Here is a 14,473-nt window from a genome sequence, read left to right on the forward strand (position 1 = left end):
ATCAACTTTATTTAAATATTTTGTCTAGAAATAATTATTTTTTGCAGAGTTGACACTTATAGTATATAATAAAAAAAGTTTAAAACATTATTCTAGGGCTGCAACTAATGATTATTTTCACTCTTATTACATCTCTTGATTATTCCTGGAATTAATCAACTAATTGTTTTGTCTATCTACCTTATTCCTGAGGGCACTACTGTAGAAATGATTATGTGCGCAACTTCCTGTGAGACAGCAGAAGTAGCAGTAAGCTAGTTAGTCCCATAGACTGACATTTTTAACAAATATTTAACTAATATTAACTTAGCATTTTCTAAAATGTCTTTGCACTGCTCTGGTACCCGTCGCACTGTCCGTGTCTGTAACGACTAACAACCAGTCTAAGCTAATTTTTTGTCTACAGCAACTGTGTGTAGAAAATGTAACCAGAACAAAAAGGGATTGCTCCTGTTGCCAAAGGTGCCATTGATATGAGAAATAATACCACAAGAGTTTCACGAGACATCGTGAAAAAAAGTACTAAATCAGAATTTGTGGAAAAGAATGACACCTAGACTGACAGGTCCGTCACTCAGCGTCAGTACATGATATCCCTGTCTTTCCCCGTCTGACGTCATTCTCAACCTACATTAGGAAATTGCTAGTTATAAAATAAAATCAGCAACATACCTTGAAATATATATTTAGTCATTATGGCTGAGAATGTGTTACTGACTCCTTGATATCATATAAAAAAATGAATGCCTCAAGTTATTTCTTTTACTACTACTTTATATTACTATTACTGAAGTCTGCTGCTAAATTCAGCATCATGTTTGGCTCAGAACAGTTTTTAATAAATCAGAAGTTAACAAAACATGTAAAAAACGTCGTTAACGCAGACGAGCGGAGGATTAGCTGGGAAACACCACATTTATTCACTTTATATGGAGCTAAAGTTAATACTGAATTGTGTTAAAAGTTTGTCGAATGTATTAGTATCTCTTAATAAGTCATCAGAAATCAGAAATCATCTTTAGAAGGAGCAGATGTTCACCTTAAGCTAGCTCGGGCCATGTTTAAGTTAACAATATTTTAACGGAGCAAGGCAAGCTAATTGATAGCGTGCTAGATTGAAAAGGAAAAAGACCGCAATGCTTTGAGATGGCTGTCAGAGATGGCAGAGGTATGATTACATAATACCGTTTGAGCTATAACAGGTGATGTGTTCAATGTTTTATTTCCCAATTGCTCTTGGAAAGAAGAATAGAGTACTGTAAACAAACTGTTACCATTAGAAAACGCTGGTTTCATGCAAGGTATCATGGGGGCCAGGAACAAGGTGGATAAAATGTCAGAAGTAAATGTCTTAATTTTCCCAGATTTTTATGTGTCAAGATGGTCAAAGACGGTCCACACCCGCAGCTATGTTTTGCTCTTGAGTCAGCCAGCCGGGTTGTTGTTGATGCTGCCCCTGTTAAGTCAGTGAAAGCAGTCTGGCTTCCTGTTATCTATGCTATTTATCATCTGTAATTTCATTACTGGAATAATAAATAATAAAAATGTCCCATTATTGTGGATAATTTATCTGCTTGTGCATCCCTAAAGTAATTAAATGAGTTCAGTGAGTTCAGTCAGTATCATACATTTGTTTTCATTGCAGTTAATGGAAGGTTAATTTTTTCAGTCTAGACAGGGTGCTGGGGAGTTCAATGATGAGAGTCAAAAATCATTTTTAAAATATGTTTTTCCTTTATTTAGGTTACTTAAATTAGATCGTTAACATCCTACACAATCATGCTGAAACTCTCATGCACTCATTAAATTTGACCACATTTTGTTAAAAGCAGCAAGTAAGTTTTATTTCCAGGAGTTAAAGATGATTTTTTTAAATTAACTTTTTTTCTATTCTTTTTTTTTTTTTTTTTGGTCGTTAAAAGTAGTTCTTGGAATTAATTTGAGTCTTGAGTGGACAGAAACATTCATAGTGTTGATGAAGAAGGCTTTTGTGTTTGCTTTTTTCATATATTGCTTGCTTTCCAAGTGATTTTTAATGACAGTAAAACTTGAATGTTAGTGAAAAAGGTTTTAATAGTATTTGTGTTATCTGTGTTGCAGTATGCCTGGGCACAGACATGAAGCTGGCCCTGCCCTCCAGCCTGGAAAATCACTACGAGACCCTGAAGCTGCTCTACACCGGCTGCCAGGTTGTCCACGGCAACCTGGAGATCACACATCTTCATGGAAACCCTGACCTATCCTTCCTACAGGTAGATACAGAGCAGAGGTTGTGTTAGACTTTTTTGTTTGTAGTAGATCATCCTCAGTGTTGTAATTGGTCAAAATTATTTTTTCAGCATTGTTAGAAACATTCAGTCAGTGACAGAAAATATTTGGTTAACGCGACCTCTGATACAAAGTGTGTTTATTCTGTAATAATGGCTGCATAAAATTACCCAAAATAAGCATATTTATGAGTTATTAAACAAATGAGAAGGAATTAAAGACAAGTATTAAGTTGCTTAGCTGAGTTCGCTCCAATTGTTTTAGCCAGGCCACTTGTTTTTGTTGCCACATCTGACTCATCATTTTGTTTTCTTCTTCAGGGGATCGTGGAGGTACAGGGCTATGTACTTGTAGCCCATGTGTCAGTGAGTCTGTTGCCTTTGGACAGCCTTCGGATCATAAGAGGCAGCCAGCTGTACAACTCCAGCTACGCCCTGGCTGTGCTAGAAAACACTCAGGGTGGACAGGGGCTCAGGACACTCCGGCTTCGTAGCCTCACAGGTCAAATAATCCTATAGTAGAGCTCAGAGTTGATGCCCAAACCCAGTATGACCAGACTGGACTAAACTGGAGTTGGGACTGCATGTTTGAGCTTTTTGGCTCATTAATGTTAACAATATCTTTGTATCGTCTCCTCTGCAGAGATCCTGTTGGGTGCGGTGTATATTTGGGGGAACCCCCAGCTGTGCTTCCCAGACCCCCAGAACATCGTCTGGAGGGACACTTTGGACGAAAAGAACATCGACGCCAGGCTGCACCGACTGCAGCCTCGGGCCCCTAAATGTGAGCAGCTGATTGATTGATTGAAATATTGAACATCCCACTGGGTAGTACAGGAAGAGAAGCTTCACTTGTTTCCTGTGTGCCATAGTAAATACAAAACGGCTAATGTGACAGCACATTATGTAAAGGCATGTCTTTAGCAACACTAGTGCTGTGGCTCTAGTCCCCATCGGTACATTTTAGTGACTTTGATGATCCTCTAATCACCCAATATTTTGTTTTATGGCCATATACTTTAAAAACTTACAACATTCCCATTAACCCCAAACCTAATGTTAAGGGCTAATCAGGTGATATTAGCATGCTAACAGGCTAAACTAAGATGATGAACTCAGGAAATTTGAATTTGTAGCAGTAGCCTCTTTGTCTTGTTTTCTCCTGTTTAATTGTGGGTGCTCAGCTCTCCTCATTTGCTGTTGTGTTCCTTCTGGTTCAGGTCCAAGTTGTTCGCCTGCATGTGGGGAAAGCTGCTGGGGAGAAACAGCACAGGACTGCCAGACCTGTAAGTTAACATCATGTGCAGACTGCGACACTGACACTATTTAGTAGGGGTGATACAGTATACAGAGGTCACGGTTCATATTGAGTTTTGTGCTGCATGAAAAAACGAACACATAATTTAAACATTTCAGTGTTTCCCACTGAATTACAGTTGCAGTAGTATGATAGCATGATGTACAATACGAAAATTCGTCTTTTAAATGCGTCTGTGTCCCTTTGTATCATTTTGTGACCCCTCTCTAAATTCTGACGTTTTTGAGGGTCCATTAATGCAGCGCAGGCAGAGCTCCTCATGAATTTTTCTTTTTCTCAGCTGCGCAATGTGAGTCACAGGGTGGATTCATCTGTTGATCTGTTCAGAGCTGATCATATCAGGTATATGGAGAGGACCAGCTGCTGCAGAGGCGAGCTAGACTCAGCTTAGACCCAGTAGAATGAACGATTAAGTTTAATTTTCAATGCGCCTGACGTTTTTCTGCTCCATCTGTGCCAAGAGTGGGCGCTGCGCTCTGACAGTGTGGTACTATAAATAACTGAACAGTGTATATGTATTTTAACAGCGCTCTTAAAGAATGGTCCAGCTCCAAAAATAGACAATCTATTTGTGGCAGCAGGTGTTTGATTGTGAATGTGTGGGAATCCCTGCAGTTCTTTTAATTTATTTGAGCACAGAGTAGTGTAACTGTCAAAGACAAAAGACATAGACAACATCCTCTTGCTGGGGACTGAGGTAACTTTTTGCCCACTGGTAAAATATTTTCATTATAAAAATAAGGAACATTTTAACTCTTCTGTACGAATACTGAACAAGTACTTTCCCAAAAGGCAGCAGGTCACAACAGGCTATAAAAGTGAAATCATCTCTTATGCTATGAAACTGAAAATACAAAATCTATCCATCCATTTTCAACCGCTTATCCGAAGCTGGGTCGCGAGGGCAGCAGGCCGAGCAAAAAGTTGCTGGGGAGAGGGACGGCTTGAAAACACAACATCCATCATCTTGGTGATCAGCACATCTGGGTGATGTTGTTGAGTGTGCATTTGCATGTTCAATGTGTTTCCATTCACATATCTCACAACGGTTGAGCAAGGCCAACTCACCGTCCTCGTCTTATACACACCTTTCTGTTGCTGTTGTAGCTTACCGGGAAACCACAAGTGGGTCCTCCAGCTCTGCCCTTTTTGTTTGCTTTCACCATAGTGTGACTAAGACTGATTTATAGTTGTGGGTAGGTTCTATGCGGACCCTATGCCTTAACCTATGAATGTGGACTCTGCCACATTTACACTTGTGCAGTGATGTGTCTGTATTGCTCTGATATTACACCACCAGAGCGCTAGTTGGCAGCGGGGTTTCTGTGACACTGTGTTGAGGTGCTGCAAAGCGCTGTAAAGTTTGATTGATTCACAGCACACATAACACATGGTTTAATATCAACAATATTGAACACAAGTACAAAATTCTGCCTGTGTCTGGACTGTGACCCCGTACGGTGACAATTTTTTACGAATGCGTGAACAATTACAGACCTCCTATTTGGTTTTCACTGGAACAAGTCCAGAGCAGGTGAAGTACAGCTGAAAACTTTAACTTTTCATTTTTGTTTCAAGTGACCCGTATTAAATGTGCATCTGGCTGTCAGCGGTGTAAAGGTCCCCTTCCCAGTGACTGCTGTCACATGCAGTGTGCTGCTGGATGCACAGGACCCAAAGACTCAGACTGTCTGGTAAATTACACACACACACACACACACACACACACGCACATGTATTATCAGACATTTGTTTGTTCGATGTAATCTCAAAGTGTTGTTCGACACTCTTTTGTCATTTCTGGAGTAACGTGTTTCCTCATTTTTCTTCTCTCCAGGCTTGCCGCCACTTCAATGACAGCGGTGTGTGTAAGGAGAGCTGTCCTCCTCCCACTATCTACGACACTGTCACCTTCCAGACCAAATCCAACCCAAACAAGAAGTTTAACTTTGGTGCCACCTGCGTCAAGACATGTCCTTGTGAGAACTTATTTTGAAGTTTATCCATGAAAGCTAAAACACAGTGCTCAGTAATTGACTGTGCAGCTCTGCTGGTGCACCTGATGAATAAGTGTCTTGCTGCAGGGCGCCTTGATGTTAGGAGATGCTGACGGGAAAAGGAGGAGAAAAGATTATCTATTCGCTTTCCTTGCCAAAATTTCCACACTCCAGGGATTCACTCCTGGCAATGTGACAATCACATTCCTGCTACTCTGATGCTTTAGGCTACCAGCTTCCCATTTCATCATACATGATTCATTTTCTTCTTGCTGCAAAGACGCCCTCTGAACACTTTGTCTCCCCTCTTCCTTTTGTCTGTAGATAACTATCTGGCTATGGAAGTGGCTTGTACTTTGGTTTGTCCCGGAGCCAACCAGGAAGTTGTCATCAGCAGCCCTGATGGAAACGAGACGCAGAAATGTGAAAAGTGCGAAGGAGACTGTCCCAAAGGTGGGAGTCATTGTGTTTTGTCGGTAAATTTACATTTGGGCAAGATACAGTGTTTCCATACACTTTGTGGCCACTTTTTTAAGTTCACCTGTGCACCTACTTCAGCAGTGTAATGCACCATGTCGCAAAGCACATGTCATCTCAAACTGGTTCCACAAACATGACAATGACTTCACTGTGGTCCAATCTCAATCCCATAGAGCTGCCGAGAAATCTGCAGCAACTGCTTGATGCCATCACGTCTGTAAGCAGTGTTTCCTTTCTGGTGGCAAAAATGGATCATAGCCAATATTAGAAAGGTGTACGTAATAAAGTGGCTACTGAGTGTAAACAGTAGCTATCCAGACCTCCAACAGGGGAAAAACAATTTCACACTATGTGGCTCAAATGTTACACCTAACATTTATACATAATGGTGTGGAGTAATTTAAGTCATGCATTCTATACATGCATGACACGGTGCTTCAGTACAGGTGATTATGATTAGTGCTGCATGTACTGATGTTCTGATGCCACGTGTGCTGACGATGCAAAGTGATCCAACCTGTTTCTGCCGTAACTTGTTGTTGTTACACCTGAATCAGGACAATTAGATAACTTGGATAAGTTAAGCTTTGTAAAAAGCAGGCACAGTGCCAGGACTTCAATTTTGGCTGAGCCTTTTAATAACAGAGTTAATACTGTTCGCATTCCTTTAAGGGTTTCTAACTAGTCTCACTAAAACAGAAATTACTGTAATTATGCTGTTGAAGGTGACTTGTGCTTCTGGTTGATCATGACAGTTTTTCTTTTCTTTTCTAAAGCAATTCAATTCAATTTCATTTATAAAGCCTAATATCACAAATCACAACTTGCCTCAGAGGGCTTTACAGCATACAACAACAATTTCAATGCAAAGATAAGTTATTATTTATCTGGGACAGTTTGTATTTATTATAAACAGCACATGCAGTTGATGCTCAAATTGTACACTAGACCAATGCATCCATGATTTCAAACACATATTATAATTCTTTATAAAGAAATACCATCTTGTTTGATGATCTGGCTGGATTATTATTTGTTTAACCCTTTGACATAGGAAAAAAAGGCAATGAGCAACTTGGTAAGAATTGTCCCACAAATTGCAAAACAAAAAAAAAGATTTTGAAAATTGTAAAACAAAAAATCTGAAAAAATAAAGACAAGGAAAACTATATTTATAGTTATGATAATTATAATTATTCAATTTTAAAATTATGTTACAGAATTATTATAATTATTTATTACTATTTCCAGGTCATTTATTTGTTTGCTTTTAACTTTCCTTCTCTTCCTCTTTTTTTAATTTTATTATTTTCTTCTAATTTCTTGGATCATGTCCTCTTTCGTTGCTCATTGCCTTCTCCCCATGTTTTTAAAAGACATCAAACCAATTTGCTCAGGTTTCAAAGGGTAAAAGTGATCGCAGGAGGAGAGAGAGATCTAATGGTTGGTGAGCTAGATTGACAAACCACTACCTCAAACAATTTGTCAATCACCTTTTACCCTTGATTTTTAATGCGATACTACACACTATATTTTACTGTATGCTGATGATATCCTGGTTTATATGGAGGGTTGTTGATCATTCTTTTTCTGTTATATTGAACATTGTTGGTAAGTTCAGTTTAACTTTTGGATGCAAGATAAATTAGTTAAAATCCGTTGTCATGGTTTGTATTACAGTGTGTTATGGTCTGGGCATGGACAACCTCGGCGTCATGGAAAACCACGGCGTCACCATGGTAACATCTTCCAATGTGGAGAAGTTCAACAAGTGTAAGAAGATTTTTGGCAGTCTGGCCTTTCTCCCTCAGAGCTTTGTAAGGTAAGAGACACACGCCATTTAAATCACTGCACTCAAATGTACTTCAAACCCAGACTTGAATGTTTTCACTTTTACAGTATCTTTGTGTCAACAAAAAGAAAAAGAAGTGCTTTTGTGGCTTTTCTCTACATTGGGGTTATTTAATTTAAATGGAATCTAATGCAAACGCAGTAGAGACATTTCTATGCTCAAGAGTAAAGAGTAGAAAGTGTATACAGTGATAACATATACAGTATATGTCAAACTAGTCAGCTGCTTCACCAGTCACTCTATGGATGTTAAATAAAGGATTGGCGGATCGGCTTACGTGACACCGACTGAAGCTGAGATGCCTGATAAATCATCTTGCGTGCGCCAATTGTTCATAGTGAAAGTGTGAAATGTAAACACAAGTCTGAGATAACCTGCAACACTGGAGCTTTGATCAGTCAATATAGATTTTATAAGAAGATCAACTAGAAATAATGTATGTTAAATTGCTGTTGGTTTCATATTATGCTGTTATTGTTTAGGGACCCTGCGAGTAACACATCAGGCCTGACCCTGGAGCAGCTGAGCTCCTTCAAGAATCTGGAGGAGATTACAGGTACCGAACACTGAGGAGAACAGTGAGGAAGAATTTGTTGAATTCAAAACTGTTGCAAATGTAATAATTATCCAGATATAACCACATAGAGGTTTTTGTGTACAGAGCATACTGTGTCTCCTCTGTTAGTCCTTTAGCATCTTTGTTTGGTTTTGCTCTGCAGGTTATTTGTACATTGATGCCTGGCCAGAAGAGTGGACTAACCTGAGTGTGTTTGAGAACCTGAAGGTGATCAGAGGCAGGATGCTCTACAAGTAAGACTTTAAAACTGACTGACATGTCTGTCTTTATTTCCTCTACGCAGTTTTTTACCAATGTTATTTTAGTTGCTTGCACATATGATATAAAATACATTTTTCTTTTTAATACAAATCCTTTTATTGATTATGTTATCAATAAACTACAAACAAACTGGAAGCAAACAATGACCGCTCATGTTGCTCATGTTTTTCACCTCGTATAAGGAAGCACTATGAACGTACATGTTGAAAAATGGAAATAGATAAGTAATAATTTAATTACTCAGTTACTCTGACATTAAGTGTAAGTGAGATGAATGTAGAAAAAAGAAACTAAGAATTTTATTTTACAAACAAACACATAGGTCTTTAACTTAAAAGAATAGTTTGGTGTATAAACTACAATAGATGGCGGTCAACTCCAGAGTTTGGAGCAGCAGGCAGGAGTACCGCCACAGAAGCTAAGCAGTGAACTGCTGTCGACAGGGGCTGCAGCAAAATATATTTTAGCCACCTAAATAAATCAGTTCAAGTGTACGCTATATGTAGAATATTTTTACTGCTTTACTTACTTTACTACAGTCCTTTCTGACTGGGAACATAAGCGTTATCTATCCTCGCTTCAAAGCAGCCAGACTCCTTTGACAAAGATAGTAATTTTACCTTGCAGAACATTTAAATTGCTGGTCTACTGTGGCGTCAGGCGGTTAGTTAGTTTGTGTCATGTCTAACTTGCGATGAATCCAAGCTAAACTCCAAAGTTGCACAATAACACAAACAAATTGACATTACAAGGCAGCAGTAGATTGACTTTTTTGGGTGGCTAAAGTATGTTTTGCTGCTGGCCTGCTCCACAGCAGTGCATTGCTAAACTCCTGTTGAGTCGATTTACATAGATAATTCACAATCATGAACCTAATCTGGATCTTAAACCTGCTAATTGCCAACTAATTTAACTAAATGTGTTATATTTTTAATATTTTTGTCATGTTTAGATTACGTGTTTCAAAGGCATCTGTGTATTGTGTACATAACAGAGCGCAATATGAATTAAAATTGTAATTTCCAATAGTGACAAGCAATATTTATGTGCTTTACTAAATTTACACAAGCACTACGACTGGTCAGGAGCAGGAGTAGATTTTGTTAGTAGCTACGAAAAGATTGGAGCTACTAAAATATTGATGAATGCGAACAGTTTACACACAAATTCCTTCTGCTCACGTTTCATGAATGAGACCCATTGTGTCTTTGTTTGTGCTCTGTTTTTTTTTTTCTGACTACGTGTCTCTGGTTCCGTCGAGGCAGTTTGTTCACTTTCAGTGTCATAAAGGCTAATTATTAGCCAGCACAGCTGCATTAACCTGCAGCACACGCCAGCCAGGATAACAGTAAACATCTACGGGACACTAGGACACTATCTAGTGGGGCATGCTCAAACTGGGTCATAGTGATAAGTGGGAAATCTGCTTGTCTGTTTTATAACGTCTAACAAATATAGGCTGTTGTTTGGGCTATTAGATCAGTCTCGTTGTTTCTCTTTGATTCACGTTCATAGAATATAGAGAGATTACCTGAAACACAAAATATCTTATTTTCACACTTGCTCGCAAATTAAATTATATCAGGAGAGAATCTCAGGTTCTAGTTTTAGCTACTTGTTGTAATTTTGCAAACAAGAGCACAGAGTTAACCCTCTGAGACCCACGGGGCTGTCTGCGATCCAGGCTGACATTTCTGTCTTTAAGAGGCTAAAGCAGGCTGAGTTTTAAAACTAGAGTGATCATACTGGTTTTATATACAACTAGGGGACCTAAGGACTCCAGTGGTGTCACCATGATGTACAAAAGATGTTGAACCTGAGCATGTATGCCATTGAATTCACCCCTAATTTTTAACCAAATTTGAAAACAAAAGAAAATCATTCTTACACCCATAAAAGCTGAATTTAAGTCATGTTTGGTTTTATGTGTTCAACATATCCGTATGCATCATGTAATATTGTGACAGTTGATTTCACTTACGTCTCCTTCTGTTCAGGGGTGTGTTTTCACTGGCCATCCAGAATCTACACATCCGGTCTCTTGGGTTGCGTTCACTGCGCAGCGTCAGTGGAGGTTTGGTCCTGTTGCACAACAACTCCCAGCTGTGCTACACCAATTCTCTGCCTTGGGACAATCTCCTCCATCCCACCCAGGGACCCCATCGCATCGTCAGCCAGAACCAGGACGCCCAGCGCTGTGGTGGGTGAACACACTAATGTAGCACCAAGTTCCATTAAAGTTACTGTGGGTTTCACTTTGATCAGGCACTTAATCCAAGTTAAAACTTTCAGCCAGATGAAAATCCAGCTGCATTGAATACACTTTTATGATTTGCATTTTAATCAGCATTCATGTATGTTGTTGCGGTGACAGTGAGGAAGTGAGGCCAACAGAAAGTACAGTGTGCATCATGCTCTTTTTTCTCTGTATGTGTGTTCAGAGGATGAGGGGCGTGTGTGTCACCCACTGTGTGAGGGGGGCTGCTGGGGCCCAGGGCCCAGCCAGTGTGTGTCCTGCACGGCTTTCCAACGCGGCACTGAGTGTGTAGAGCAGTGTGACATCTATCAGGGGTAAGAACGTTTGTGTGTGTGTGTGTGTGTGTGTGTGTGTGTGTGTGTGTGTGTGAGTTTGTGTGGGTGTGGCTGCACTAAATCAATAAAAAGCCAAGTGATAATGGTCCAAATAATACAGCAAGCTGTGTGTCATAATTCCCAAACAAGTTAAACAGTACAAAACAACGAATCATGTATTAGCCTAAAGTAAAGAATGTGAACAGGTGGATTTACGTTGGGGTTGACTGGATTGGCAGTTTGTGCCAGATGGCAGAGTCGTCACAATAAATCCATCGGAAAGCTTTTAACTTTAATTGTGCCCAAAAGCAACTATAGATCAATGACAAAGCAAATACGTGTGATAACACTGGGAACTCAACACCTAGTATCTTTGAACAGTAAATGATGTTTTGTATAATTTACATGTATGCAAGTGGAATATTTACAAGATAACACAGATGTGAAAACAATTTGTAGAGATCTATTTTTGAATTGTTAGTTTCAGTTCAAAAGCCAAAGTATCTGATGAAGTCACGCAGCACAAAAAAAACATGACTCAACACTTTTTTATATTTGTTTGAACTCTTCTTAGATTATGTTTGATTACTTGTACTTGGACAATGAAACAAGTTGTTCTCTCTCAGTCTAAAAATATGTTTGTTGCCCATGTTATCTGGGTCTAAAGACTGAGCTATGTAACTAAAATCAGTATCACAATATTTATATTTATTCAAATGTGGCAAATGTTGAAATACTGAAATATGCTTATCTGCTTTCTATCTGTGAATTAGATGAGAAGATCGATACCACTCTCATGTCTGTGTGGTAAATAGGAAGCAATAATCAGCGGTCAGTTAGCTTAGCTTAACATAAAGGCTGGAAATGGGAAAACAGCTAGCCTCGCTCGATCCAAAGGTTACAGAATCCATCTGTCCACCTCTGAAGCTCACTTACTAATACTTACATCTTGTTCTATGAATATGCCCAAAAAACAAAGTGTAAAAATGACACTTTGTGGCGCTATATGGGGTTAACTGCAGGACTATTTGTAAGCTAATGTTGTCTCTCAGCAAGAAAGCCAACAGGTGCATTTTCTAAAATGTTGAACCATGTCTTTAACAAACGAATCTCATGATGTGATCACAATATGATGACACTCAAAGTTGTTAAACGATAATACACATTGTTGTCCAGCCCTTTGTGGTTCAGAGAAGACGTTATCCTGTGCAGGTCGTCTGGCGAGGCTAACATCGGCAGTTATTTGAAGCTGGGGCCCCCCTTTCTAAAAATGTATATGTCCTTACGACGGTGTCAGGTGCTTCAGATAAAAGCATCCAACAAATGCCCGACTGTGTTATGGGACGTTCTGTTAAATCCCATCTGTGCTTATATTGCAGGTCTGTCCGTGAATACACAGATGGATCTTTGTGTGTTGCCTGTCACGCAGAGTGTCGAGCTATCAACGGCTCTGCCTCCTGTCATGGACCGGTAAGATGTTCCTGCAGCTTATAGTCCTTACATACCAAAATAACATCTGAAAATGTCTCAGCTACTCAGCCTTTAAGATATCTGACATTAAAGTAAATCAGCCTTTTGGGCTTATAAAACTAGTACATTAGTACATCCACACAGATGTCTTATCCAGATGTGTTTAATCATTGCCAGAACACAATGTCAAAGTAACCTGGTAAACGTCACCTGATTTCATTCAGTTCAAACAGTGCATTTTTATTTACAAGTTGACCACAACTGCTCATTCGTGCGACCCAGCAGAGAACACGGCTACTGATTATTGTTGTTGTTATGTTTCTGTCCTTTACGGCAGACTCTATTCTTATTATTTAACTTTTTTGTCTTTTTACTGTTATTACTACTGTTTATAACTCTTGATAGATATTGCTGCTACTTATTTATTTTTTTGGACTTTATTCATCACTTTATTGCGATTAGTATTATATATTTGTATCCTTCCAGCCCATTGAATGTGAACTCAGGGCATTGCTGTAAAAGAGCTTAATGCTCAGTCAGTTTTTCCTTGAATAAACGATCATTTTCCATCGGTTGATAAATACAGATTACTGATTAAACAATGACTACATTAATAATTAAAAAAAAATACTATCTATATTTATTACAGTTGACTAAAATTAAACTAAAAACAAAAACTGAATCAATATTGTGCACAAAATTAATTAAAATAGAATAAAAATACAAAGGAAATGTCTTCAGTTTGAGTTTTTGTCACTTTGTTTGTATTTGTTGACCCAATAAGCATGAGGAGGCGTTTATGTGTGCAGATGTTAATTGAGACTGGGACTTTGAGTCAGTGGCCTTCACTAATGTTTGTATTGTGATACGTATTCTGAACTTTGTAAATCTTGTCCCTGATAAATAAACCCCATTTCACAATCTCTGATACCAGCACAATCAAAAATAATCATTAGTTGCAGCTCTAGAGAAACAATCATCTGAATTTTTGCTGCAGTTTTGGTAGATATAAATGTATACAGTGAAATATGATTCCTAAACATTTAATGATATATCACAAAGCAGCACAGGAGCAGAAACTTTTGCACTTCGATGGAAATTAAAGGTTCAGTGCGTCATCAAATACAGACACTTTGAATTGGTGGTTTGGTCCAACTACCAACCCAAGATCGTAGGTGTTTGACGACCTGGGAAGGGAACTACCAAAGAAAATCAAAATATGCCAAAAAAATAATATGAATAAATCCACCCTGTTATACCTGTTCGTATGTGTGCAAATTGTTTATGTATAAATTGATTTAATTTAGCTATTTCTCTGTGTGTGTCTTCAGGGTGCAGAACACTGTTCAGAGTGTCGAAACTTCCAGGATGGTGAGTTCTGTGTGGATCATTGTCCCAGCGGTGTCAAGGAGGATCAGCAGACCGTATGGAAGTACAGCAACGCCACAGGACACTGTCTGCCCTGCCACACCAACTGCACGCTGTCGTGAGTGCACACGCGTCACAAACACAATCACACACATGCTACACACACAATGAGAGTGATTTCACACCCGGAGCTTCTGTGTTTCAGCTGCACCGTGATGGACGACAGAGGCTGCCCCATCGACACCAGGACAGGGTGAGCTGCTCCAACTGATCACTTACTCAGATGGTGTGGTGGTGGATTTTCTCAGTGCT

General features: G+C 39.1%; 1 protein-coding gene across 2 annotated transcripts in view; it reads left to right on the plus strand.

The window, feature by feature from the left end:
• The window catches only part of erbb2 (erb-b2 receptor tyrosine kinase 2), a 32,355-nt gene that overhangs the window by 10,036 nt on the left and 7,846 nt on the right, over positions 1-14,473 (plus strand). For both annotated transcript variants that reach the window (XM_033611710.2, XM_033611711.2), the window contains exons 2-16: positions 2,101-2,252; positions 2,589-2,769; positions 2,911-3,051; positions 3,488-3,553; positions 5,164-5,279; positions 5,423-5,564; positions 5,907-6,035; positions 7,743-7,884; positions 8,397-8,470; positions 8,634-8,724; positions 10,750-10,952; positions 11,194-11,323; positions 12,703-12,793; positions 14,125-14,279; positions 14,367-14,414. In XM_033611710.2, the coding sequence (XP_033467601.1) occupies positions 2,101-2,252; positions 2,589-2,769; positions 2,911-3,051; positions 3,488-3,553; positions 5,164-5,279; positions 5,423-5,564; positions 5,907-6,035; positions 7,743-7,884; positions 8,397-8,470; positions 8,634-8,724; positions 10,750-10,952; positions 11,194-11,323; positions 12,703-12,793; positions 14,125-14,279; positions 14,367-14,414 (1,861 nt within the window). The remainder of the gene's footprint in view (positions 1-2,100; positions 2,253-2,588; positions 2,770-2,910; positions 3,052-3,487; positions 3,554-5,163; positions 5,280-5,422; positions 5,565-5,906; positions 6,036-7,742; positions 7,885-8,396; positions 8,471-8,633; positions 8,725-10,749; positions 10,953-11,193; positions 11,324-12,702; positions 12,794-14,124; positions 14,280-14,366; positions 14,415-14,473) is intronic.

This window comes from Epinephelus lanceolatus, chromosome 21, assembly GCF_041903045.1.
Source record: "Epinephelus lanceolatus isolate andai-2023 chromosome 21, ASM4190304v1, whole genome shotgun sequence".
Taxonomy (NCBI): Eukaryota; Metazoa; Chordata; class Actinopteri; order Perciformes; family Serranidae; genus Epinephelus; species Epinephelus lanceolatus.